At 38.9% G+C, this 24,961-nt stretch overlaps 1 protein-coding gene across 1 annotated transcript; it reads left to right on the top strand.

Annotated features, from left to right (window-relative positions):
• The first annotated feature begins 774 nt into the window (after positions 1-774).
• LOC139711565 (tubulin monoglutamylase TTLL4-like) lies at positions 775-22,576 on the top strand. The gene is made up of 15 exons (XM_071623443.1): positions 775-1,591; positions 2,286-2,374; positions 3,067-3,324; positions 4,072-4,182; positions 4,874-5,145; positions 5,999-6,210; positions 7,867-7,989; positions 8,663-8,761; positions 9,225-9,359; positions 11,339-11,473; positions 12,821-12,926; positions 14,444-14,654; positions 15,189-15,259; positions 19,919-20,019; positions 22,055-22,576. Exons 1-15 carry the CDS (start codon positions 888-890, stop codon positions 22,212-22,214), a joined length of 2,787 nt encoding a protein of 928 aa, XP_071479544.1. The 5' UTR covers positions 775-887; the 3' UTR covers positions 22,215-22,576.
• Positions 22,577-24,961: the final 2,385 nt, after the last annotated feature.

Below are 24,961 nucleotides of genomic sequence, written 5' to 3'. Positions count from 1 at the left end.
TCACCTCTCCATGCACAAATCAGCCGGGCATGAAACTGAAGTCAGACATCATTTTACACATAAAGGGAAACATACATTGTAGACCCTACAATGTACATTAACTAAAATCAGAACTAACTTGATCTTCAGGTGTGAGTTTCTTCAACTTTGTCTCCCTCTAAAAATTAGAGGGAGACAAAGTTGAAGAAACTCACACCTGAACCTTCACCCCTCTGAATAAAATGTGATCTTTCTGTCATAACTTGATCTTGTGCAACTGTAGACTATAACCTCTGATATCTATTCCAAATTAGAATTGAAATATACATTAATATAGATCACACTGATGGAGTAGGTGAGAACTCGAATTTGTCAGCAAAGTAATAATGAAAGGTATTATGGGTCCACTTTCTTTTTGAATGCCGCTGACCACCAGCCTTTAGTCGCCCTTTGTGCAAGCATTCTGTGGCATCCAGTGCAGACAGCACGCAAGCCATACAAGCAGTGGGATTTTTAGAGCGAGCTTGCACTCGCATGGGAGGAGATTTCTGTGCATAGCATTTACTTGCATGTGCTGGATGTGCTGGATGCCTTTAGGATTTGTTATTAGCTGGTATGTTATTTCATCTTACAATACAGCTGTCCAGTTTGTAACTTATACAGTCTATTACATTGCATTTTTTTTTTTTGTAATTGAGACAAAACTAAAGCCTGTCGTAAAAAAGAAAAACTGACATTTCTTATCCAGTTCAGTCATTGAGAAGTCTTTTTTTCTCTTTCTCCTTTTCAGATCACACAGATGCATAAAAGAAATAAGAAGAGCAGGATTAATGTAGCCGCAGAACAAATCAACATATCTAATACATGATGCTGACTACAGCCCCAAGAACAAAGACTAACTAGTTGCTATGGCAACTGCAAGCCAAATTGAAGAAATACGAACAACTTTGCAGCGTGGCCTGGAGAATCTTGCTCTGTCGGGGAACTTGAAGCCTCTGCCCCTTCGACAGCAAGCTGAAAGGCCTACGCTGCGCACAAGAAATATTCCAGGAATTGACAATGATTCCATAGTTAGGAGCAGTAGAATCAAACAGCAGAACAACAAAGTGACAGCAAGTAACAAAGCACTCAGTAATGGCTCTTACAGCGACCCCGAAAGCCGACGACCAGAAAGCGCAAGAGGAAGAAATGGCAACGTGTCATCACCTTTTGTCAGGACTCGTCATGGTAGTCTAAACAACAGTGTCAAATCATCCCCACTCCATGGCAAGCCACCTCTAGGTTCCAGGGCAAGAGCCAATGGAGTTGGGCGACCCTCTAGTGGACTCAAGAAGGCTCAATCACCAGGCTACAATCGGAGCTTGTCCTCATCCAATCAGAAGAGCAGTGACTACAAGTACCCCAGTGTAGGCCAGGCAAGACACCTCCCCCAGCCCCCTGCCACCCAGAGCCCCAGCAAGAAGCGAGATGATGACCTTACACCCACCAGAACTAGAAGCCAGCTGAGTAGAAAGAGTTGGGGTAGTGAGAGGAAAGACAGCTTGTCTGAAGATGGAGAGGAATGGTGTGATATGGATGAGACAGAGGAAGACAGCTTTGACCCTCTCATGAGGTTTGTACACTGTAGAATGGAAACATATTGTGACCTTCGCTTCCCAAAACGAACAAAAAAGTGACATTTTGGCTGTAGGAAAATGATTTTAAAGGTCCTGTTTGATCATTTCAAAGTACATACAAGTGTACTTTGTCTGCTAGAGTATGTTGTGACAAGGCTCGTATGCAGGGCCTTCATCCACAGCTTACCACCTCTTATGGGCCAGAAACGAAGGAAGTTAATGTCAGATCAAACAACCAAGGATGTGCATTTTAGAAAAATCCTGTAAATGGCGTATATAAAGGATACTGGACATTTGTGATGATTCTTTTTTCTTTTTTTTTTTGATGGATATAAGCAGTCCCATTAACGGTATTGTACAACTGTAGGACTATCCGAGTGTGACTTCTGTGGAGCTACATACAAGTATGTGCATCTCTTCCACTTGTGTTGTTCCATATGTATGGCTTTTCTTTCCAGTGTCTGATAGAACTGGGACATTTCTTTGCTCTAATGAAATCAGGTTTTGGCACCAGAAGATGTGCATAGAAAACAAACATGCCTTTTTATTTTTTCAGTCCATTCTAATTGTCAGAGTTAATTTTGTCTATGCATGTTCTGTAATTCATTGTTCATGGAAATGTAGACCGTAATTCTGAAGTTTGTTTGAATTCCATATTTACCTTTTGCTTCCAAACGTGTTTGACACTAGTGAGCGCATGCCTGGAGACGGGGCGTCCTATGATGACTTCGAAGAGGATGATGGAATTGATGGTCTGGATGAAGACGGGATGGATGATGGTAAGAGATGCCTTGTGTTGGTTGCTATGACAACAGTTGTACTGTTTGAGAGAGGAGAGTGTACCTCACAAAGGAAAAATGTCTGGACTTAAGACTGCCATATGAATACAGCAGATAGATACACATCCTAACCAAGACAGATGCGACTGTACGGTTGTTAGTGTATAAAAATCTAGCGTGCCTACACTTTTCAGGAATCTTACGTTGCCACCATAAAATTCCACATTTGCATGTTACTTAGATTGGCCTAAAGTCTGATGTACACTGTATGTCTTCATTTTTGTTCACCAAGTTATCAGTGAGTGGCTTCTCTTTTACTGGTTGTTGCTTTGATGGTACTGTTCCATGAGAGAAGTGAGCTAGAATACTTCAAAGGTTTTTCTTATTTCATTATATTCCACAAAGTATTTCACAGATTTCTCTAACTATTCCAGTTAGTACTAGTTATGATAATCAGTTTGTTGTTGTTGTTGTTGTTTTTAGAAATATGTTATGTGGGTACAGTTATCATTGTTAATTTGACACCTTCAGCCGTTTCTTGTCTTGACACTGGAGGACTTTATGTGCTCTTTTTGTCATTTTGGCTGCATGTAGACAGGTTTTGTGACAAATTTTGAACATTTACACTTACAGTTCACTTTACCAAGTTACCTTATTGTTGATATCTTGTAATTTGCTGTTCCATCAAACAGATGATTCAGACACATACTCTACATACAGTATGTCGTCCCTCAAGGGGAGCAGCAAAAGTGGCAGCCATTCCCTGACCATTGAGGATATGTTGAAGAAGACCAATGGGATGGATTCGTCCATCTTGGGGTCAAAGAGCAGCAGTTCCCGTGTCCTTGAGGTTCTAACATCAGGTACCGATGAGGCCCAGCCCCCCTTGTCTGGTAGTCTCTTCAGCAATGTGCCACCAACCATTAACTTTGTTGCAGAAGGCCAGAAAGGTAAATTAATTTTGAAACTGTTGTAATGTTTCAATTTCAACTGATTGACAGATTGCCCAGCATGACCTAAATGAGCACCGATAATTCAGTGTTTTACTAGTAGCCATGATTTAAAAAAAAAAAAAAATTATGGGCATACATACTCAGCCTGGATTCGAACCAACAATCTTCTGATTACCAGACAGGCTTCTTATCCACTAGACCACTGAGCTTTCACCCTGCAGCCGGTGTTGGTTCTAATCTCTGTACATGCAATGGGTACTGAGTATTGATGGGATATTTAAACTAATGAATTCTTTCATCAAGTTGGTTGGGTTTTTTTGCAGCTGATTGACAAAATTACCCTACATTGACATAAATTTGACACCTGTACAACCATTGGTTTGAATTCAGCCTAAGTACATGTATGTATGCGATGTATGCCCTTAGGTTTCTATCATGACTACTTCTATATCACTGAATAATCAATGCCTATTTATATCAATGTATGGCAATTTGTCAATCATTTGCATTGAAAACAACTTAAGGAATTCATTCATTTGAATATTTTACTGTTAGCAGATTACTTTCACTTGTCTCAACCACAAAATCCTGTAAAGTCTTTAGTATTCATCAATGCTCTGATATTTAATGCTACTAAGGTCAGAGCAGACATGACCAGTAGTTCTTATTGTTAATTGCTGTCATTATCTTTTTACCATATCTCTTCCTATTTATCACATGGCTTCTCTTTTCATGATGTTACAGTGATGCCGTTGCCATGGGAACTAAGGAAACTGCTGAAGTGGAGGATGAGTCCTATCACACCTCATGTTGTCAAGAACTGCATCGCTCGGTCAGGATTCAGGGCAACCAAGAGTAAGTCTCTTGTGATTACATGCAGTAGATGATGTGAATGCAGTCAGGAAAAAAAGAAAAAAAACCCTAATCAGTAGATGAAATAACTGTATCACCAAATGTACTCATGGATGCTCAGTGGGATGGACAGGTGGAATGCATTCTATCATTGCAACAATTTCTCTCACTTTTTTCAGCACTTTTGAAGTACCCATTCCATTTTCAGATCAGTTTCTATCAATTTATGTTTTTATGCTCATTTTAGAATTTAGAAAAGGGTATTTGTTTGTGCTATTTATTTGTGGCCATATCTTTCTTCTTTGTTGTTTCAGTCATATGAATATTTCTCCAGGGGTAGGCTTTCAATTGTTTCTTTCCTTTTTTATAGATTTTGCATTGTTTGAAAGTTTGCATGGTGATGTAAATGGAGAAGAGAGGTTTCAGTAACACCATGTTCACATGTCGCTTCCCTTCTTCGCTCTCATCTGTCTAGGGTCTTCTTTCTCCACACAACAGTCCTTTCAAGGATGACATACATATTGTATGGTGTTAGCACAGACCTCTCATCCCTGTATAGGTTTGTTGTAGAGTGAGCTTTACTGGAAATTCTGGATGATCATGTTTGTAATAAGTATCTGTTTGTCATGCACAATGCATCTTCCTAACTATTTCTCTCCAAGTTATACTGTACCTGTTCTCTCTCCTTTACCAGAGGGGAATGAGTGGCTGGGTTACTGGGGCAAACACATGAAGGCAGCTGGCTTCAAGGCTATCAGGGACTACCAGAAGGTCAATCACGTCCCGGGTTCCTTCCAGATTGGCCGGAAGGACCGACTGTGGCGAAACCTTTACCGCATGCAGCTCCATCACGGCAAGAAGGAGTACAGTTTCTTCCCCCAGACGTTTGTCTTGCCCTTTGACCTCAAGCTTCTGAAGAGGGCGTGGGAGGATGGCAACAGCAAGCAAAAGTGGATCCTGAAACCGGTGAGTCACCCCTGGGCTCCATGGGATTTCACTGTGGGAGAAATGAAGTACTTCCAGAAATCCTATTGTGTGGCAGCGTCACAAACATCCTGTTTGACTGAAAACCCAAATTGGTACAATCTGTAACAGACTCAGTGCACACACATGTAAACAGCCAGGGATATCAATTTTATCCCTAGAAAAGACAAAGTTGCTCTCCTCCGTATAAGGGTTGTAGAGCAGTGGAGACTACTACCTCAAGTAACAATGTGTCTTGACTGTCACCATGTGACTGTAACTGATTTCTATAGATAATAATGATTATGACCTGATTCAGAGTTATGGGGAGAAGACAATTGATTTGTTGTTTGGTCCTTTGCCAATGCTGTGAAAGTAAAAAGAAAAAAAACAAAAAACAAAAACCTGCATAATGCATCCATTCCCCAGTGTAGCCCATCTATTATAGATGCATATCTGTGTGCAGATTTTGTTTAGCCCAGACATGTGGTGATGATACACCACCAAGAAATGTCAGATAGTGCAGTGTATTCTCATACAGGTCCTACCATCAGTTACAAGGAAGATGTTGTTCTAAGATAAACTGTCATACAAGGTAGAAGCAGAAATTTGTTTACTGTTTGAGAAATATCGGGAATTTACCTTTGTCTGTTTCATATGAATAAAAAGAATTGAAGCACTCCATCAAATATGTAACTTTTGGGGCTGAGTATTAATCATTAAGGCTGAGAGGATGAAGAATGGCATGTTGAGGGCCTGCTTCAATGAGTTTGGAAAGAGTAATGTGGGAGGACATTGTCCTGTAAATGGAGGGAAATTATAGAACAGAATTTGATATTGATCTATAACACTACAGCCTGCTTCAGCCCGAGGGATTGGTATCCGCGTCATTCACAAATGGAGCCAGATCCCTCGCAGGAGAGCTGTGATCGTTCAGCGATACCTCTCCAAGCCGTACCTCATCAACGGCAGCAAGTTTGATCTACGCATCTATGTCTACGTCAGCAGCTTTGACCCTCTGAGAGTCTATGTCTTCACCAATGGTCTTGCCAGATTTGCGACAATGAAGTAAGTCAAATCATGACTACATTTCACTGAAAATTAGTCAGTCATGCCATCTGTTTTAATATATCAGTCCTTTCCAATCTTGCTGAATAAGAATTGAAATCTCACAAATAACTCTTCACACTAGAATTAGTATTTGACTTCCTAGTAACATACTTTTGAGCACAATAATCTTTTTGATACCTGTGCAGCATAACTAATCAAACCATTTCAATCGGGGATCAGATTTTTTTCATTCTTTATGAGAAGAGCAAATGTAATGTTCAAACCCTTTTAACCCTGACTAGGCCGGGCTATTTAGGTAGTTGATAGAGCCGGGGGGCCTCCCAGGCCCCCCCCCCCCCCCCCCAGATCTCGGCTGTCGAACGTGCGATCGCGACAAAAATTGGCACACACATTGCCTATGATGAAATCTAAAATACCATGAAGTTCATTTTTCAAAAAATTATCATTTATGCTTAATTATGCTGATTTATGCATAATGATGCATGAAATCAGATTATTTGGTATAAATCACAAAATAATGCTCAAAACAGGCACATTTTTTTGTGTAGATATTCTTTTTAGTGTCCTTAGCAAATGTAATGAAAAAAATTGTGATATCAGAAAAAATTCTTAAGTATTTCGTTTTTTTAATTTCTTATGTATTTCATTTTTTTCGACTTTATGTTTTTCATTGTTTTTTCGATTAAATTTGTCCGCGACATCGCTCTGAACAAGAAAATATGTTATTCATTGATTTTAATCAATAAAACACCAAAATAATCATGCTTTTATGAAATTTGCCTGTAAGCACAGTTTGCTTTGAAATTATACACGAATTCATGTTTTTGAGCAATATTTGGTCTGACATGCATGTACATATTTATGCGTAACTTCGGAACCGTGCACCCGGGCGTCGCAAATTTGGTGTCAAAAGATGCGGGAGACTCGAAAGAAAAAAGTCATGAAATGTCGCGGCGATAGCTTTTTGCGATTGCGATACATCGCGCGGAACGTCGAGGGGGGGGGCCTCGAAGGCCCCCCCTGGCCTAGTTAGGGTTAAGGGGCAAAACAAATGTCTTGGCCATATTGCCCTTAGTGCTTCCTTCATGCAGTTGTCATCATCCAAAGTGACCTACTTCCTTTGTTTCCATGTCTGCTCTCGGAGCGTGGCATGCATAAACTAGAAAAGCACTCTGAGAGCGCAGACCTCCGCCAAGCAGCTACTTTTCCACCAATGATCTTGCTCTTCCATGGAGATCGGTGATTTCCACCCATAGGTCTGCATGCTGAAAAGTTGGCCAGATTTTCTTATATAGAAGCCTTTGTTACGTGATAAACCCTCAGCTGCGTGGCCCGCCTTGCCCTAGCAGAAACTGGAGCATGCCCTTTTAGTGTGCGTATGAAAACCTCAATAATGTGCAGCTTGAACTCCTAAGTTCATTGACCATACCTGCCAAAATATTGAAAATCCTTCATAAAATCCACAAAAATTCATGGATCACTACCAAAATGTAATCATCTGTTCCTTGTGTCATTCTCAATCTTTCTTGTAGGTTTCATCCAAATCAGTGCACAACTTTTTGAGTTATTTTGCAGACGGACAAACAAACAAATCAATGGTAACGAAGACATAAGTCAAACACTGATTCTCTTTTTCATTCCACTCCCTACCAGGTATTCATCGTCCATGAAGAGCCTGTCAAACAAGTTCATGCACCTGACTAACTACAGCATCAACAAGAAGAATGCAGACTTCACTCCCAATGATGACAGCATGGCCTGTGAGGGCCACAAGTGGTCAGTGACTGTCCAGCTGGCAGCACTTTATGACTTGACCATCATGTCAATTTACCATATTCTTGAAGTTATCTGCTAGGAGTCCACATGAAAAGTTTCATGTCCAAAAAGAGGCATTAGTTAACCCATGTATGCCAAATATATGCCACACCTGCAATTAAAATGAGACCTCCTGTTTGATGGAATGGTAAACATAATATATAGAGGTATGTTAGGAGACAGGGCAGTTTTAATCCATTTTGACCATAAATGATAGTACGTTTGTATGTGACGTTGGTTGGGAAACGTTTTCTTTGATGATTTGAAGTACCAGGTATGCTTGGATGATTGGACCAATTCTCAACCATTTCTATTGGCGGTAAGCCCAAGATAGCACCTAATGCAGTGCACTTAAATTGCAAGTGTGGCTGTAGTTAGAATAATTTGATACAACATCCCTCATCAGGCAAATAAGGTGACCTGCCTTTGAGCTTTGAACACCTCTGATGTGTTTCTGTGTAACAAAGCCATGTACACCAAGAAATTAGGACACTTAACATTTCTAAATAATATGTTTTTGCTACATATAATACTCTCAAATGATACTAGTTACAATAATGGTGCGAAAAGTGTATCTTCAACGTACTTTGTACAGGATGATATAAGCTGATATTAATGGGTTGCTTATTTGCAGGAGTCTGAAGGCCCTATGGGGCTTCATGCAGCGAGATGGTATTGACACACATGCTGTGTGGGAGGCCATCAAAGATGTCGTCGTCAAAACTATTGTGTGGTGAGTCAAAGCTGTAGATGTAGGCACTCATTGCCTCTAGTGATTCTAACCCCTAGTTTCACAACTATTTGAGTGCAGTAGGAAATAGTTTGTTTCTAAAAGCTTTAAGATCAGAATATTTGCTACAACTGGAGGTGCACTCTATGATTGATTAGTTGTACAGTAGGTCACACTTGACATGGTCATATCATGCAGTAAATTTATGATCTGCATACTGACTGGTATTTGAAAAGTGAAACATTTGAGAGATTGAAACATTTCATGGTACCATTGAGTAGTAGGGGTAGGTTTATGTTTGTGGGTACAATTTATGTTTGGCTTGCAGATATTTCATGAGAGTAATTGTCTCAGGAGCAAATGTCATGGAACTGATGCAGCAACAAGCTCAAACCCCTCGTCGACCACCCTGTCAACTAGTGTACATATCTTTTCAAGACTTATTCCAACTTTATTTTGTTTCTAGCTCTGAGTCTACAGTGAACAGCATGATCAAGGCTAACTGTAGGAGCCGCTTCTCTGTCCATGAACTCTTTGGTTTTGACATCATGCTTGATGAGAACCTCAAGCCCTGGATCTTGGAAGTCAACATCTCACCCAGGTAAGGACCTGTCTATTTGCTTGCATTTTAGAGACTCACAGCAGTATACAGCATCATCAGTTTTGTTTCATTCCTTTTCTTTTCTTTTTTTTTTCCTGTACAAGAATACCTCAGTTGGTATCTTGTTGCCGTGCAGTCAAATGTCTTGGGTCTATTCTCATGAAGCCTAGCTGAGCAATGTAATCTTTTTACTTTCATCGTGCTGTCCCCTTTATCAAGAGGTCAAACAGTCTGTCACTTGGATAGGACATTAAATGGAGGTCTGGAGTGTGAGGGAGTTACGACTCAAGTTCCCTCTTCATTCATTCATCACACCAAGCCTGGTGCTAATGTGAATTATAAAATGGGTTCAAGAATGTAGCCAATAGGAAGCGCTGAAATGAGTCACATGTGCTTTGGCTACTCGGTCCCATTGCACTGCGTGTTAAATCCTATTGCCGATCGTCTGTGCGCGCGGCGGCTCCTTTGAATTGCATGCATACGCGCTGTCAATCCTGTAAACAACTTCTAGTTTGGGCTGCCGGCCGCCGGCCTTTCTTCCCTTGTGCATAACATGTGTGGCGCGCCGGCGTACGTATACTCTTATACGTACAGACAGTACAGTAGACCAAGCGTTGTGGGACCGGACGCGTACATGGAGTCACTTTGAAGGGCAAATCCAACGATTTAGCAGGTTGATTCTCACGCCGTTTTCAAAGTATGTTGTCTAGTAGGCCTATATGAGGAGTCTATATCAAGTCTTTAAGGTAAAGGGTGCATATTCTATGTAAAATAAGTAAGTTTTCATGCGGGAACTTAAGTGTCCGGAAACCCAACCCCCCATCATACTTATATGTGCGGGATTTCCGAGTGCGACGTGCGTAAATGTTTGGGACGAACATCTTCGGACGTCTTGACCCACAAAGGTACGTGAAAAACGATGAAAAATGCTGTTAGTTTTCGAATTTTCGACCCATTTTATAAAACAAATGATGCACAGGATTATTTCGTGGCGTTAGTGGAGGCGTATAGCTCACTCTCGGGTATTTACAATGTAGTGCAACATGCACTCGGCTTCGCCTCGTGCATGTTTCACAATTGTAAATACCCTCGAGTGCACTATACACCTTCACTAACACACTCTATCCTGTGCATCATTTGTATAGTGGTCCACTCATGCACCCACAACAGAAAACGGGTGATTGATGGTGCACCCCAAGTTACTAGCAGTAATTAGCAAATGGTATCAACCAGGCACATTGTGTCATGCAAAGAAAAAAAAAAGGATTTGTTTTTGTTTTCATAGAGCATGATTTCACTTTATTCAAATATCAGACTTATAAAAGTTTTTTTTCTTGTTTTTGATGAAGCATGGCAGCTGCTGAGGTGTTATAACCCTTCCTTTGCCTGCCCTTAAAGACCAGAAAGTGTGGGGATGCAATACAGTGGGAAAGCTTGACCAACTCTTAAATATTGTAGAATCTCCACAACTAAATTTACTTGTGTGCAGCTTCATCACTTATCTCTCTGTAAACCAGTACTTGTACACACACAGCCTAAAGAATCTTGAGTGGAGGTGAACATTACTGATGAGTGTAGACTCTGATGCACGTACCTGCTGAAGGCAATTCTATTCTACAAATGTAGCAGGTCTGCACAAGACATGGTTTTGAATGTAGCAGGTCTGCACAAGACATTGTTTTGAATGTACCACATTGGGCAGCGGATGAAGATATTTCAACCGAGTCAACAACCTCTCCCCCACTCTAATGGGTTATTAAAAGCATGGTAATGACAGTGTATTTCCTCTTTTAACTCTTCAGGTTGAATATTAAACTTATTCCTCTTTATCATGTAGTATTTATAGATCAAATGTGCTTGTAAGTAGATGGCAACGCAACCACTCAACTTTTAAAAAGCCACTTGTAACCTTGAACACTCTGTCCCTGAATCCAAGCCACACATCTTCATGGTTTCCTCTTTGTACATCCCTCTCACAGCCTTCATTCCAATGCTGAACTGGATGTGCAGGTCAAAGGTCAAATGATGAAGGATCTTCTGAACATCAGCAGCTTTATGATCCCAGACAAGAAGGATGTCTTCACCACAGTGTTGCCTCCCAATGGAACAAACAAGTATGTTATAACGGTGTTTACGTGTCATCTTTCAATCTTTAACACTAAAAGGGCTGGGGGTGGGGGGGGGGGGAATCCACCCCCTCCCCCTCGACGTTTCACGCTATAATTCTTTAACGTGAGAAGGCCTCGTCACGAGGCTTCTTGACTTTGTTGTACAAGTCTCGCGCAACTTTTGAGACCAAATTTGCAACATCCGCGCGTACTTTTGCGAAGCGACGCCCATTTTTGTAACGGCATGTCGCCTCAAAACGGGCACAATTTTGTGATTTTGTGTACATTTCTTATGGAAAACAATGCTCTGTCATGAAAGTCATAAAAACCTGATTATTTTTGCAATTAATCACTTTCATTGTGTAATTTTATGCTAATTATGGTTGAAAAGTGGTCAGTAACATTTTCCAATGAAAAAACAAAAAAAAGTTGAAAAATTAGGAAATACATAAGAAATTCTGAAAACAATAAAATACATAAGAATTGAAATGAGTTATGGAAGTTTTTGTGATGTACAATTGTTGAATATGCTATAAAAACAGATTTACAGATCAAAAATTAGACTCTCAATGCTTTTAATTGGGCTAAAATATGTGACCCTGCACCTCAAAACAAACAAAAAGTCGCCAGACATGAATTTTTAGTTTAGACCATATTCTGAAAGAGCAGACTTTAAGCTTTAAAATGATGTATAACTCAAATCAAATGGACTCTCCTAACCTATCTAAATATTGGAAAGAAAGCATTAACTCAGGAAAAGTGGGAACTAAGAAAAGAGGCTCTGAAGTACAGTGTCTATTCAGGCGCTTAATCTTTACCAAACCGTGCTGGCTGTGCGATGAATGGGACAAAAAACAGGAAGCAAACCACCAGAGTAACAACTACGAAGGTATTATCAGATTAAACTGAAATTAAACATGCCTCATTGACTAATTCTGTCCATAATTAATGTCAACTTTCAAAGCAGTAGCACTATCCTTTCAAAAGTTATTAGAGTTGAAAGTGAAGAGTGTGGACAAGTTTTTTCAGAAATGAAAAAGGGATTCTAAAGACACACCTAATCACACTATTCTACCAAAAATGTTCGAGATAAACTGCTAAAAAAAACACACTTTCCTGCCCGTTTTGTGATACCAAATTTTAGCATAATGTAAAAGAAGACCCGCTCTTTCAGAAAATATGAAAAAGTCAAGTTCGGCTAGGTTGACCCATTTCACTTATTTTCAGTCCTCACGCAAAATCAGTATGTGCGACTTTATGTTCGTTTTGAGGTGCACAGTCACATATGATCTTGAGCTTAATTTGCATTATTAGAAATATCCACATTCTCTGCCTCTGTGCTTGTTCCTCTAGAGTGGACTACAGCAGTGTGATCATGAACAAGTCTCTGTACACAAACCACCTAGCCAAGGATGAGAGAGCCAAGCATGCCTTCTACACACAGAAACACATCGATGAGGTAAATTTGTAATATCATTAGGATGAGAACATGTGATGATGGGCATGTAAGATCTACAGCAAGTCACCATACATTGTGAAGGATACTGTCATACACTTGTATCTTCTGCCATTGGTGTTTGCAAGTCAAGCTAGATTTTGTGATATTATATATCTCATCTCATTGTCCAGGACTGTCATTTAAAATGGAAATGATCTCAAACCATTGGAGTAAGACTCTTTGCTTTGTGTACTGTACAAGATAGATGTAAATCATGTGTGTATCTTTATTTGTATTTCTAGTCATGATACCAAATGGAATACGCTATGTAGCTATACCAGAGATAGTAATAATGACCCAGACCCGTATACCTATTTGTGAATGTTTCATGTGTGTATATTGGTTGTATTCAATGTTACCAGGTTTATTGGCTTTGTCATAATTATTTGCTCAAAACTTTCAGTGCATTTACTTAGGTGTTGATAAACTCATCACATCATATTCTGGTTCATTAAAGAAATATGACTAATCACCAACACTGCCTTGTAACATTGAATTACAAATTTCAATGTCCGGCCGTCAGATGGTAAAATGGTCTAACTCGAAAATTTGACTTTTTGAAGTAAATTCACTTTCCGGGACATGTGAGGGTGCTCTTTCCAATGGTGCTATAGAGAAAATCCCATCATGTCTTGTTTTAGAGATAATTTCCGCTATCTTGGTACTTTTTTGTATTTTTCCTTCAGATTTGATGGTAAAACAGTCTATCTTTGAGTTAGCCCATTGTCGGTAATATCGTTTGGAGGTAAAACGAGCTATCTTTTACATAAACCATATAACCTTCTTAACTGAGATTTTTTAAATCATCGCTGTCAGATGGTAAAATGGTCTATCTTCGAGTTAGACCAGTTTACATAGTGTTTGTGGTCTATCTAGAAGATACCATTTTACCATCTTATGATGTGTAGCGGGAGTGTATACATGTGCTGTGGTTAAACAGTCTATCTGCACAAAAATCTCATTTATTTTATAATTAAAACCCCAAATAAGCACAAAATTCTTCAGTTATCAGTGTTTAATATGCTTCTTTTTGTCCCATTGCTAAAAATGCATTATACCCATCTCCTAAAAAACCTCAAACCTCTAAACTTTAAAGTCATTTTTCTCAGAACAGCAATTTTCGAGATAGACCGTTTTACCATCTGACGGCCGTGTCCCTTAACTCTAAACTCTCCAATAATATGTAATTTGTCTCACCCGATTAACAAAAACTCACTCTTTTTGCAAAAAGGTATTAATGGGACAGTTAGAGCACTGGCTGCTGTTTTTGTGTCATATTGAGGACATTAGTTCTGAACTATAATGTGCTATCAATGGATGCGTTCAAGTCATTTCAACACAAAGGGTCACTTCAATATCTTCTGTACTCCTTCTGTTGTCTTTGTGCCTGTATCCTTGAAGATTCTGAATTATGTTTTTAGTGCCATGGTTATGCTTCTGAATGACCACTGTTTGCTTTGGCTCCCTTGATCTAACAGCAATGTCGAATGTCCATCCTGGACACACTGACCCCTGATGACATCAGACATCTTGTCCAGACGGAGGATGAGTTCAGTCGTCGAGGAGGCTTTGAACGTGTCTTCCCCTCCCCGACATCACAGAAGTATCATCGGTTCTTTGACACGCCTCGCTACTATAACATCCTGCTGGATGAGTGGGTGAGAAAGTACAACAGACAGCAGGCTAAAGGTGAGATGACTCAATGCACTGACCAATAGCAAACTAAACATAGTGATGTTAGGTCTGGCATGCAAACTCTTGTTAATCAATGATGTCATGTTAAAAGCAAACTGCCAACATCAATGATTCAATGAGGAAACCTCATATAGTGTCTGATATTTGGCTGATTTATTTTATTCACAAGTCCAAGTTTTGTGTGCGTTTTGGCAATCAAAACTATCACAACTTGTGAATAAATTTGTCCTGATAATATGGAAAGTAGGATATTGCAGTTAAAGCTAGTCATCACTATCAGTTGTTCTGAATATTGATATTAAAGGATCCATCTTTATTGGTAAAAATTTCGTGAATTTATATGCACTGATAAAACAAAAGAAAGTATGGCATCTTAGTCCAAGTTGCATGATATTTCTCTCCTTGTAGTTTAATTTACCTTTAGAATAGTCAAACTTCTTTCAGGAAGTGATTTTGCAAACTTGATAAAAATCAGTCTGTAGCTACAAGCAGCTCTGTTGACCCAAGTCATCCCTCCTGTATCTACAGGTCTGAGCCTCCTAGAAGACTTCTGTGCTGAAGGCATGCATCTCAGTGTCAACAAAGACGACACACACACAGTGAGTACTGTTGGCAATTTGTCCCAGGTTCCATAGCTTGAGTGATAACCATAAGGTGCAGATTGCAACACAGCAGGACCAGTCAAACTGCCCCCTGGTTATCAGTTACAGGAATCAAGAAATTCTTCAGTGGTTGCAAGCATTTAAGTACATTTGGCTGAGTACTGTGAATGATATCATTTAAGTATTAGATGTCAAGTCTTCATGATATGCCAGACATTGCCCTCTGTTGATAAACTCCCTTCGTTGGTTAATATGCAGGAAAGGGATCATGCTTTTCCAGCATTGCCTAATATTTCCCATGTTTATGTCTAGCTTTGATAAATCAAATAGTATCCTTTTTCTTCAACCAACCAATCATGTAGACAAATAAGAGTGATTAATGTCCTTGATTACTGCCTAGCACTGCAACTAAATCCACTCAGTGAAAGAAATGGTTTTGATGATGGGTTGTCGAAGATATGCATTATGATAATAATAATAATAATAATGATACTAATAACTGCATTTATATGGCGCTTCATGCTGGTGTTTCTAAGCGCACTGGTGCTATTCATACAAGAAGACTAGAACACACGATAGCATTAGGACAATGCAAAACCAAAATAACAGTAACAAAAGAAGAAGAAATAGAATATGTATGTGATTCAGTGATACAATAATTAATAACTGACTGTGTGTGCCTCCAGGAAAAAAAAAATATAACTGATAAAACAGATGAGTTTTGAGAAGAATTTTAAATGATTCAATAGATGAGGCATTATGCCATTCTGTGCAAGTATTGTCTTCTCTTACATATTGTCAGTATTATAGAGAGGTGTGAACTGTTTAGAACAGTGATCCTCAGAGTGTGTGCTACCAGCATGCTAATGCAGTAGTCTTTCTTTACCTGTACTTTTCACTTTTCTATCCTCTTGTTTCAGTTAATACATAAATACCTTTTGAATGAATGATGTATTATCTTGGAATACCAGTGATGATATTCATAACAATAGTAATTATCAGTACTTTTTTTAGAATTACTATTATCATTATTTACATGCAGCATATTGGCTTGTTCATTGATACAGTGGCTATTAAATCACATCAACATGAAAGTAAAAATTTGGCTCAAAGTGTTGACACCCCACATTTGTTGGATCACCAGATTTGAATTTCCCTGTCTTTACCTTCTGATCAGTTATGTGCAGTGATTGCTGCTTTTTAAAATCATTCAATTTTGGCTTTACTTGAAATTGATTAATTTGGCATATTGTGATCCCGGCAATCTAAAGGCAAGGACTGCTAAAATGCTGTTTACATTAACATATTCAATGATGACATGTCTCATTTTCTGCATGTTGTGATCATACATGTATTTCATTTTTGTCCCCCCCCCCCCCCCCCCAGTTACTTTTGAATTAGCTCTCACAACACCAGATGAATATATTGTAATAGTGTCCAAATTTCTCTGAATATTGTTGTGTTGATTATATCGAAATGAAGATTTGTCTTTTTTTCTTGAAGCCAAACCATAGTGTGCAGCATTATCCCCCCAGTTTGTGTAGTATTCAAATGAATATCGACTAAAGAGACAATACTTAGTATTGACTGATGTGCATGTAGAAATCTTGAAAGAAAATGATCTAGTGAGAGCTACTATGTGAGTTATAGGTGTTATCAAATCACAGTCATTTATCAACGTGTGTAGTAGTCGAAACTCTGGTATAGGTTTTCTAATCATGTATAAAAGATCTGAATAACACTTGTGGTTGCTGATGATAATTAGCTCAAGTGTGTTATATGATGCTGGCATAAAAGAGCATAGAGATTAGGCTTTGTCTAAGACTTACGTGGTCACTTTTGGCGGTGTGATTGTTAGAAGAGCTTTCCATTCAATATTTCATGTTTGATGTCATTAAATTGCATCAGTGGAGTGCCCCTGTGTTTCTAAGACGCAGTGTTGTAAGTAGCCATTCATCAACACCTAACATATAAACCTTTTTTGTTTTAATCTCTCTCTCTTTTTCTTTTACTCTCTTGTGCCTCATTAATTCATTAATACTTTATTAATACAATTCCTTTTTCCTAAACTGACACAGTAGTCAGGCATATTAGACGCAATTACAATGCTGTACATGCAATCCTGTGAACATATCGGACAAAGTGCATCATAAAGCATGTTGAACGATCATTATCTTTTGGTCAGACCATCATGGCTAGCAGCAAAGAATCAGTTTTCATGATCAAAAGGTTTACATGCTAAAGCAGTGCACTTCTGTCACAACAAACATGGTTTAATGAAACTCTCGCTATAATGAAGTGAAAATACAGGTTTCAGAATTATTAGCCGTGTATATCTACATGTAGATGTACACCTGTGCTATATTGTTCAGTCATAACAGAATTTTGATATGATGAAAAAAAGCTGCCAGCCCCAAGGACTTTGGCATGCCAGGAGTCACCTGTGCATCCTGTCAAAAGATTAGTTTAAGATTTATTCTTGATATTTGTAACTCAGAGCTTGATACAACCAGAGAATCTTATCTGCAAGGTGTTTATAGGAAAGTGTCGGAGTCAAGATGCCTGCCTATGTAACCATGTTTTGCATGCATGTGGTATAATCTCTTAACGTGTTGTATACTGTGTACGCTTGATATTTCGCTAATTGGAACTTTGAGAATTTTGAGGGTGGATGAATTCACAGTTGAGAACTACAGTGATGGAATGAGAAAGAAGTATTTTCACTTTTGATCAGAATATTTTATAATTTTCTGTCTTGGACATGATATCCAATACAGGCCATCTGCGTCTTGTGTGGCAGTAGCTTTGCAAATTCTTCATTTCACAAATTTCTGTCCACTTGCGAAATGCATTGCGTATACAGTAGCTTTTTAACCAAGTAATACCTGTAACATCAGTTTGCTAGATGTGTGCTGAAAATACTAAAGGGCTTTTGATATTTTAAAGTACATTTATAGTACTTCATCAGGTTTAGAAACATAATGTAGAACCACACCAGTGTTTAGTATCATTCATCCATTGTCATTTTTTGTAGTGATGCTCCAACTAATACTTTCACTACTCATCTATACTGAATTGCGTGAGAGTAGCCACCATTATAGTGTAGCCTACAAGGCTCTCACAATTGTCACATGACACAATACTATCACATGTTTACCACTCAAGAGAGGGTCGTTAAAGCTCAAGAATTTTGTTATACGGCATGTGGAAACCAAGCTGTATCTACTTCAAATTCTCATTTCGAGGTCTTACATCTTAAGCCAGAATAGACTGCTTTTATGGACCCAGGCTGGAACAAGTTTATTATAAAACATCACTTGTTGCATAAACTGAAACATTCATAGTGACAGATTTTATGAACTGAACTATCAGCATGAAATTCTGATCATGTCTTTGCAGTAGTTTACCAGAAGACTTTTATGTTTCAAAATTGAAATCTTCTAAGTGTGTGTGTGTGTGTCTGTCTGTCTAAAATCTATTTCCAGGCCCATTTATGTGAAGTGATACAAAAACAAGTTTTTTATCAAATACATTATATTTTGCCCTGAGATTGCCAAGAATGTCTGTACATTGTCATTAAATAAGAAAAGTAACTTCTTTTTGAAAACGTGTATTTTGTAAGAAAGATAGACACATTTTATTGATGACTGCAGCAATCTTATATTCCAGCCCGGGTATGCTCATATATGTAATATGCTATCTCTTCATGCAATGGCACACATTATGAGCCACCAGATTATAGCAGAGATCACTATCTCTTATGTAGTGTGAGTAGCTACTATAGGCCTTGATGGAGAGTTCAGTAATGAGGGCAGTTCTCCAAACATCTGGTCATTATATGCAGCATCATGCTCACAATGGACTCTTACACATAGCAGAAAAAAAAGAATAGTATTTCCAGAATGTTTGGATTTTTCATATTTTTCTTCAGATGCAGATTCATTTATAACATCATACACATTTAAGTGCAATGCACTTCCGTTATAACAAACAAGGTTATTACGAAATTCCAGTCACAACAAAGTAAAAATTCAGGCTGCAGCATTATCCACTCTATGTATTTTTATTGTTTATTTGTTCGGTTATAATGAAATTTTGATATAACGAAAGAAAACTGTCGGTCCCAAGGACTTCGTTATAACGCGAGTCCACTGTATATAAGTATGTCAATGACGTTTCTTTTTATCCCTATTTTAAAGGGGAAAGCTAGTAACTGATCAGTGGGATTCAGTGGGAATGCTGGAGGATGATTGTTCCAATCCTTGTGGGAATCATTTAAGAGTACATTATATATCTATTGTTGTGTGAAAATTATTTGCTTCAGAATGGTCTCACATTCAAGTAATGTGCAGTTTAATGTTTCCAGGTTAGTGTGCCTGGTCAGTGACGGGGCATTAATTTGCACATTACTTGAATATGAGACCGTTGTGAAGTAAATAAATTTCACACAACAGTAGATATATAATGTACTCTTAAATGAATCCCACAAGGATTGGAACAATCATCCCTCAGCATTCCAACTGATTCCCACTGATCGGTTACTAGCCATCCCCTTTAATGGCAGGTTTGTTTTCTGTTTTATTTTGGGAGTTATTTGTTTGTTTTTTATTCCTTGGACACACAAAATAAGAATTGTGTTTCTGGTCTTGTTTTCAGTGGACTCCAATCTCCAGTGTGATTGGCGTTAGGGAACAGCGAACATCTAGCGCCCCTACCAGCAGCTTGCCAATGCCTGTTCACCCTTCACTGCAGAAGAGGTATGATAGTTTCTTCATGCCTTTTATATGGCCCTACAGTCAGGCCCACAGCTAGCTAGGCTGTCTGCCAAGCCAAACCTTCTTCCACCTGTCCTATGCAAACAAATTAAAGTTGATGATAACCCTGAAGAGTATCCTTTCAACGTATGTCAATAGCAAGCTTTACCTGTTGAGGACGAGTCCCGAGTATACTCAGGCAGGTGTCTTTGGGAAATGCGTGTTGTAGCAAAATTTGTTTGTCCTCAACGTGTTAAGATGTGCAATATGAATGCTAAGACAACACACAGCCTCTGGAGTTGAACAATATAAACAGTTGCCTTGCGCATGTGTAGAACACCATTTTTAGCCCAATAGCGTCATCTTTAGTGTTTGCATCGCAAATCAAAAGCTCAGTAATAGAGAAAAGATGATATTATATGTCGGTGAAGACTAGTCGGATAAAGAAAGTACTTTTATGCCATTTACATGGCTTGGGTAATTTAATAAGGGCAGTGGTTATAATTTTGATGGGAACAGACCCATTCCTGTATATGGCATAACACTGAGATTTATGAATCTTGTTTAATATGAACTGGGGTCAGTTTGAATACCAATCACATAGTTCTGTGTTCAAGATATGATCTTTTTTTTAGTGTAATGTTTGATGATGAGATATAAACATGGAATGACCAGTGGCCATGATTGGTCATGATTAGCGTGCCAATATTAGCTGATGAGTCGTGTACCATTGTATTGCACCAGGAAGTCCCTTGATCTGGGGCCCATTTGTTTCAAGGATTATGAACTTCCCAAAGTGTGCATTGTTTGTTGTGATACCAATCACTTACCAAGAGGAAATGGTCTCAATGATACCATTTCATGGAGGACAGTTGTGTTTTGGTATGACGTCTTATCTCTGCCCTGCTTTATATCTTAAAAGCTGACCGAAATCAACTAGGGCAGTGTTTATCATCTTTCTCATGTTTGAAACATGTCACAATACCTGCTATCAAAACTTGTTTCCAAAGGCCTTATGATTCATGTTTCTCGACTTGCTGCCTTTATCTTCTCTATTGTGAGTCAAAAGAGAGACCTTGTCACTGCTCAACTTCATTGCGCAGTTTGACCCAAGGAGCCCAGGTGTGTGATTGGCGTGGGCAGGTTCGAGCTATAAACGCATTTCAAAACATTTTTGCGCTTAATCTCCACAGAAATGCGTTTCTGGCTCAAACACATTTGCGATCGCACTTTTTTCGTCTTTTCAGATAGGCGTTTCTGACCCCATAATCAAAACAGCTTTGCATTTATCACCTGCCCAAATCTCCCTGAAAGTTGTTTGGAAACCTTAATTCTACACCAGAAATGATTTGATGAATACACCCGTAAAAGGTTTGGTATTTTGTTAGAAGGTTAACCTCTATACTCTGTTTTGTCACACCGTATCAAGCCAGACTTGAGACCATTCTCTTTGGCAGAAAGATGTATCTGCAGATATGCCTTTCTTCAAAATGAAGCATGAACATTTTTAGGGCTGAAATGCAGATAAACCCTTCTGCCACTTTGCAGTTATTGAAAATATGACTCAACACAGTTGTTGAGAGATACTCTGATTTGCTCTGGACTTACTAGTACTTGATGTCCATTCTTCATGAAGGAATAACATATATCTAAGAATATGCACTGCCAATTTATCAAACAATCTACCAAGTAATTTTTGTATGCATGTAAAGATCCAATTTTTTTTCCAAACAAAAGACAAGGAAACTGTAACAAAAATAGAAGAAAGCCTCACATGTTGTAGAATCCAAGTTCAACCATTTATAAGAGTTGGCTGTGGGAAATAGAATTAAACTCCCAACAAAAGCACAGAATATAATTTGTTTGATGTTGTTGTTTTTTGTCTCTTTTTTTTCACAAGTACTCTTATTTCCCAAAGCAGGACCTACATGTCATGTATGAGCTTGTCAACAAGAAATTAACATCAAATTTTATTGGAAATATAGCGAGGTGAAACTTTTCTATGATGAGCCTTCATTTGTTTTCTATCCACCAACAGCTCTTCGGCTCATTCTCTGCCCAAGATTCGTCGCAAGCCCAGCAAAGTGCGTTCCCTCTCATCCTCCAGCAGCACCCAGTCCCTTCATGGAGGACACCAGGTGCCCCGCCCACCTCACTTGCACCGCATGCCAGACGGTGGCAGCACCTCACCCAGTTGATGTGGGACCCGCCTGCCCCCAATGCCCCTAGATAGGATCCCACCCCAGCAGAAGAAACCCTCCACCACCAGCTGGACCCAGCACACCCCGTCCCTCAGACGTCGCTATAGCAACCTGCTGAGTGGCACCAGGAAGAGGGTTGCTCTGCTGGATGGAAAACAGCGAAAACCTCCTCACCATCTTCGTAGATTACCAAACTATCCTGAGTAGTCAAAATGTACTTTGTTGTTGTCAGTAACCATGATTGTGGAAATCAGTTCTTCCAGGTAATATACTCCACAATGAGACCAGAAATATGTGTGTATCAAAACTCACATTGTGCCTGTAATCAACACCTTATGGACTTTGTGAGGTCAAAGAGATTTAAGTGCAGACAGAAAAGAATGTCAAACAGACAAAGAATGACTTTTCTGTGTTCTAAATGTTATTGAATATACAATTGGCTGTCTACCTGAGCTGCCTTGTGTTAAGTTTTTCATGTTGATTGTAGTCTAACCTGTTTGTCATATGTTATTGTAGTATCTCATAGAGTGATGCAAAAAGGAGAATGTGATATATCATGCATGCAGACTAACTTTTGCAGATTGAAATCATGTTTTATTCAAAAGATGTTTTTTTCTTTTTCGTGTTTTTTTTTTTTTTTTTTGAGAGAGAGAGAGAGAGGGATGGGAGGGTATTCTTTAAAATAGAACAATATGAGAAATTCTGAAACAAATTCAAGTACATATTATCCAGAAATTCACTTGAATAGCCTGAACAAATGGTTAAGTCAAACATCTTAATTTTGACCTGACCAGCATACATCAAAGCAGTTGATTTTCTCATGTGTCTTCAAACTGTATCACATCTTCAAGACAAAATATTTTGCACTTGTTCATGGGTGGAATTGTCTTTAGAGATAAGCATGGCCCCTGAACAAAGGTCAAGTTGATATGTTGCCTTCTGTAAATGTCATCACAGTGTGGTGGCTGAAACCTGGAGTGGCTAGTGCCTGACATGGGAACAAGTTGTTTCTCCACACGCCAATGCTAGTGTGTGAAGTGATGTGTAAACGATGATCAAATTACAGCAGCATAAGTTTGATGTGTGTCAAGGTTTCATGTGAAGTATTTAAAAAAAAAGAAAGGAAAAGGCGAAACAAAAAGGTTTTGTTTTGATTGACCTCTGTACAGATTTATGCTCATTCTTTCGTTTGATTTGAGATTTTTGGGACACTTTTTTTCTGTCAAATTGCTGATTACTTGTTATTGAATATGAAGTAACAAATTTAGAAGCTCTTCTCTGACAAAGAACAAAGTTTATCCAAACTCCCACAAACTGTAAAGATAGCTGTATAACAGTGATGTACTCTATACGCCATATATTTAGCGAGTCTAAATTTTTGCAAATCGAGACTTCCCGCGATTCCGCGGGTGGTTAAATTTGTGATCATGGAGTCCTATACTGAACAGAGAAATGAATATGCATACATCACATTCATATCGGGATCAGAGTCAATATTTTCGTGTGTCTTTAATGTCGCGAATAGCAGTTGACTCGCGAAATTCGCGAAAATAAAAACCTTGCGAAGTATTTGGCGCATCCAGTATGTCATGCTGCCTTCATGGGTTCTTCACTATAGTCTTAGTGATGTTGGGGAGGCTCAACCAGCACAAACAAACATTCAAGTTTGTCGCAGTAAGAGAAGCTGTCATCTTGGAGCTAGGTGACATCAGGGCTGAGTATGACTTTTTTGAAATGCTGGTCTGAGGACCCTTACAAAACCAAACCAGATAATGACAACTTCACAAAAGTTCACCAATCATTAACCATATATTTAAATGCATAAAGTTTGTGAAGACATACAAGAGCTGTTCTAAGAGAATTTCTGTCATCACAGAAAGTATGACGGAATCTACTGTGAAGCCTAATCTGGGGGGCGTTTCATCAACGAGTTCGTCGGAGTTTTCACCGACAAATTTGCTATCAGCCAATCAGACCAAGGATTTCATTAGCTTTTGACAGTTGTCAGTATAAATCCTTGCGTCTGATTGGCTGATAGCAAATTCGTCGGTGAAAACTCCGACGAACTCGTTGATGAAACGCCCCCCTGGATATGCCAAGATGTCCCCCAAAGAATGTTAGGTTTGCTATTCAAATGCAGCTGCATAATTGCAGTGATGTACGTGAAACTGAAATTGTTACTTTCTGATGCATGCAATCGCCGTGCAATTCTGAGATATATTATTAATCAGGAGAGATGTTCATGACTGCAAATTGTTTTATGGAAGGTAAAGGTTAGAGCAATAATTACAAGCTAGTGTGTATTTATGAGAGTAAACTGACAGGTTGCTCAGGTTGTACAGTGTGTAAGGATGTGCCTATGAAGTGTATTTTAGCCTTCTGCCATTATTTCTATTGTACTTCATGTTTGCTGTGTGTCTTTGTGTACAAGTCTTCTGTTTTCAATGTTTCTAGAAATGCTGCTGCTGCCTATCTTCTGCTGCCTTTTCTCTGATTCCAAGTTGAGTGAGATTCAGGTTGTTGGATGTACACATTTTGGCAGTAATCACTGTTTTCTGTGACTTTGGTGTAACCATGGCAACTTTTCACATAAGAATTGTTCTCTGTGGGCTGTCACACTTTGTGTATCAGTAAGGCAAGCTCTTGTTTCGTGGTGGTATGAATATTATGACTGTTTGTTGACTGTGATTATTCAAAGCTTTGGGACCTGGTAATATGACATATGAAGTATTTACCTCATAAAA

Source organism: Diadema antillarum, unplaced genomic scaffold (genome assembly GCF_040938485.1).
Source record: "Diadema antillarum isolate AM-2024a unplaced genomic scaffold, OU_Dant_1.0 seq00001670_RagTag, whole genome shotgun sequence".
NCBI lineage: Eukaryota > Metazoa > Echinodermata > Echinoidea > Diadematoida > Diadematidae > Diadema > Diadema antillarum.
The sequence above is the reverse complement of the archived record's forward strand: the minus strand, read 5'-3'. Positions and strand labels throughout refer to the sequence as shown.

Bases quoted from the DNA above. Each gene is read 5' to 3' on its own strand.
- LOC139711565 (XM_071623443.1), top strand. From the start codon at position 888: ATGGCAACTGCAAGCCAAATTGAAGAAATACGAACAACTTTGCAGCGT. The intron at 3,325-4,071 runs GTAAATTAATTT...ATGATGTTACAG, and splicing joins TGTTGCAGAAGGCCAGAAAG to TGATGCCGTTGCCATGGGAA. The intron at 11,474-12,820 runs GTATGTTATAAC...TTGTTCCTCTAG, and splicing joins CCTCCCAATGGAACAAACAA to AGTGGACTACAGCAGTGTGA.